Source organism: Apaloderma vittatum, unplaced genomic scaffold (assembly GCF_000703405.1).
Source record: "Apaloderma vittatum isolate BGI_N311 unplaced genomic scaffold, ASM70340v1 scaffold20522, whole genome shotgun sequence".
Lineage (NCBI taxonomy): Eukaryota > Metazoa > Chordata > Aves > Trogoniformes > Trogonidae > Apaloderma > Apaloderma vittatum.
Window position 1 is genome coordinate 15,144 of NW_009702163.1, and position 2,982 is coordinate 18,125.

Sequence of the window (2,982 nt, forward strand, 5' to 3'; positions counted from 1 at the left end):
AGATTTAAGCCCTTGGATCGTCCAACTTAGCATCTTAGTGTGTTACAAGGAGAATAATGTAGTTGTACTTTTATATATCATCGTAAAGGTTGCAGGATTGAGCTGACGTCAAGTTGCTGGATGGCATTTATAATGTACAAATGGTGCACGTGGTATCTCTGTAGAGTACTGACCTCATTATCACAGTTGATTTCGCTGCTGTTTGATGAAGGTGCTGTATTGATACTTGTCTTGAAGCCTGTTGTTTACCCTTAATGTTAAATGCAAAACGAGGGGAGAGGAAAGTGTGGATCTGGGTGGAAAGAAGAGCGCTACCGCATGCACTCTGATGCCAAGTGCCTCTGTTACTCCCCGTAACCACTGCCAAGGCATCTCTTACAATAAGTGTATGGGATGAGTTTTTGTGGGGTAGCCGCATAATAACTTCTTTAAATTCCCAGGAAGCGCACAAACCCGTTGTCTGTTGATGTAATGCTTTGACTTTTCATTTCAGCTATGAAGCCGTACGCTCCAGCTTTCCTTCTCCTTTGGACTGCTGTCGGGATAGCAAGGGCTGCCAAAATCGTTGTTGTGCCGCCAATTATGTTTGAAAGCCATCTTTATATTTTCAAGACTCTGGCCTCAGCCTTGCATGACCAAGGTCACCAGACAGTGTTTCTCCTCTCTGAGGGCAGAGAGATTCCTCCATCTAACCACTATAGACTTCAGCGCTACCCAGGGATCTTTAACAGCAGCACCTCGGATGATTTTCTCCAGTCCAAGATGAGGAGTATTTTCTCTGGGAGACTGACAGCCCTCGAACTGTTTGATATCCTGGACCACTATTCCAAGAACTGCGATATGATCGTCGGCAACCAAAACCTCATGCGTGTCCTGAAACAGGAAAAATTTGACCTGCTCCTTGTAGATCCCAATGAGATGTGTGGATTTGTTATAGCTCATCTTTTAGGGGTTAAATATGCTGTCTTTTCCACTGGCCTCTGGTATCCTGCAGAAGTGGGTGCTCCAGCTCCTCTGTCTTACGTTCCAGAGTTTAACTCGCTGCTCACGGATCACATGAACCTGTTGGAGAGGATTAAAAATACTGCTGTGTATCTCATCTCAAGGTTCGGAGTCAGTTTTTTGGTTCTGCCAAAATATGAAAGGATAATGCAGAAACACAAGATTCTGCCTGAACGGTCCATGTATGACTTGGTTCATGGATCCAGCCTGTGGATGCTTTGTACTGATGTGGCGCTGGAGTTTCCGAGACCTACGCTGCCCAACGTTGTTTATGTGGGAGGAATCCTCACCAAACCGGCCAGCCCTCTGCCAGAAGTAAGGTTTGCTGAGCTTTTCAGTTATTTCTGTGGTATCTGGTTGACCTTGCAAGAGTGGCAGTTTGGAAGCAGTGTATTTATATTTGGTTTAGTGTCTTTGTTGTTCCTTTGTGAAATGTACCCTGGAAATCACTGGAGGTAGCTTGGGATGGTGGTGAGGGGAACTATGAGACACAAACTCGTTTTGACGAGCCATTTGTGGTTGTAGGAAGTATTTAGCTTCTGAGGAAGGTGCTTCATGGTAGAGAACAACAGTGGCTGCTCTTTTGGAAGTTAAATCTGTAGCTTCTAACCAAGTGTGGGTTAAAATGGGAAAAAGGAAGAACAGGTGAGTGCTGCTGACACTTCAAGAAGCGTGCTCATAGAATGTCATACCTAATGTCACGATATTAGTGTTTTTACACAGGGTTGGCTTACTTTGCTTTGGTAGATAAAAATGTCTTTAAAACTAGATGTATACAAACGTGAAGGAACTAAGCCAAGAAATGTAGGTGTGAGTTGACATTAAAGGGCACGGCTGCTGTGTTCAGATAGGAGTTTGTGCTGTTCACCTACCGGCTGTTGGCTGCTGAACTTTTTACAGAAACAGTGGTGGTGACTGAATTTATTGCAGAAATCTTGTCTGCACAGATTAATACTTAAGTTTGGTTACATTAGTGTGCTCTGTGATATTTGATACCTGGCATCCAAGAATGCCTCTGTTCAGCAGCACAATGAATGACAGGTGGAACAGAATTTCCCAGAAAACCCTGTAAGTTACCTGTCTCTTTATGTGTAATTCAACAAGTAGATCTTGAATTCGGGATGGTTATTCATGTGTACTTCTGGCTGGGTGATAAGTGCGTAGGCAGACCTGCAGTGCTCAACCAGTTCTTGCTGAAAATGCCTCATTCACTCTTAGCTTTTTGCATGGAAACTGTCAGGCCTGTTTTCCATCCATTTTAGGGTGGAAATTGGTAGTGAAAGGTTTGTAGAGTCGTAGAATCATAGAATGGCCTAGGCTGGAAGGGACCTTAGAGATCATCTAGTCCAACCTCCCTGTTGTACTGTGTTATTTTAATTGTTTTGGGGGTTTTGGATTTTTTTTTTTGATTAATTTTTTGCAGTGTCGGTAGTGTCCTGACTTAGCAGTAGCTGTTTTCACAAACTTGGAAAATATCAGGCAATTCCCAGGCTTGTGCTGTGGGATGTGGAGTGCTGAGCCAATTCCCTCCTTGTTTGTTTGTTTGTTTTCCTGTCACCCCTCACTGATTCAAGTGTCGGTGCGGGTGCAGTGTACCAGAGCAGGCGCTTACCTTGTGCTCTGAACACACTAGTATTACATCTCTTAATGTACTATGGTATCTTCACCAAGTGTCGTCAAATAAGATGATAAAAATACTGCTTCTAACTCCTTGTTCTTGTGTGTACATTACTGTATGTGTTTAGAAAGTGTCAGGCGGCTCAGACAGCCTGAGAAAGCAGCCTAAAGGTAGCCCTAAACAAACTTCCGCCCTGTTCTCTCCAGGAAAACCCTGCTGGCTGGATAGAGTTTCAGCTCTTAATTTTCTAAACTGATGTTTTCCTCTTTTCTGACAAGTAAAATGTCTTTACATGATAAGTTTGGAGACTAATGTTGACTTTATTTTTTTGGGGGGGGGGGGGGGGGTCGTATTTTTTGTTT

The 2,982-nt window shown here is 43.5% G+C and overlaps 1 protein-coding gene across 1 annotated transcript in view; it reads left to right on the top strand.

Annotated features, from left to right (window-relative positions):
* Nucleotides 1-495: 495 nt before the first annotated feature.
* LOC104281458 (2-hydroxyacylsphingosine 1-beta-galactosyltransferase-like) overlaps nucleotides 496-2,982 on the top strand; it is a 2,810-nt gene continuing 323 nt past the window's right edge. The window contains exon 1 of the mRNA XM_009879453.1: nucleotides 496-1,317. Coding sequence (XP_009877755.1) covers nucleotides 496-1,317 — 822 coding nt within the window. The remainder of the gene's footprint in view (nucleotides 1,318-2,982) is intronic.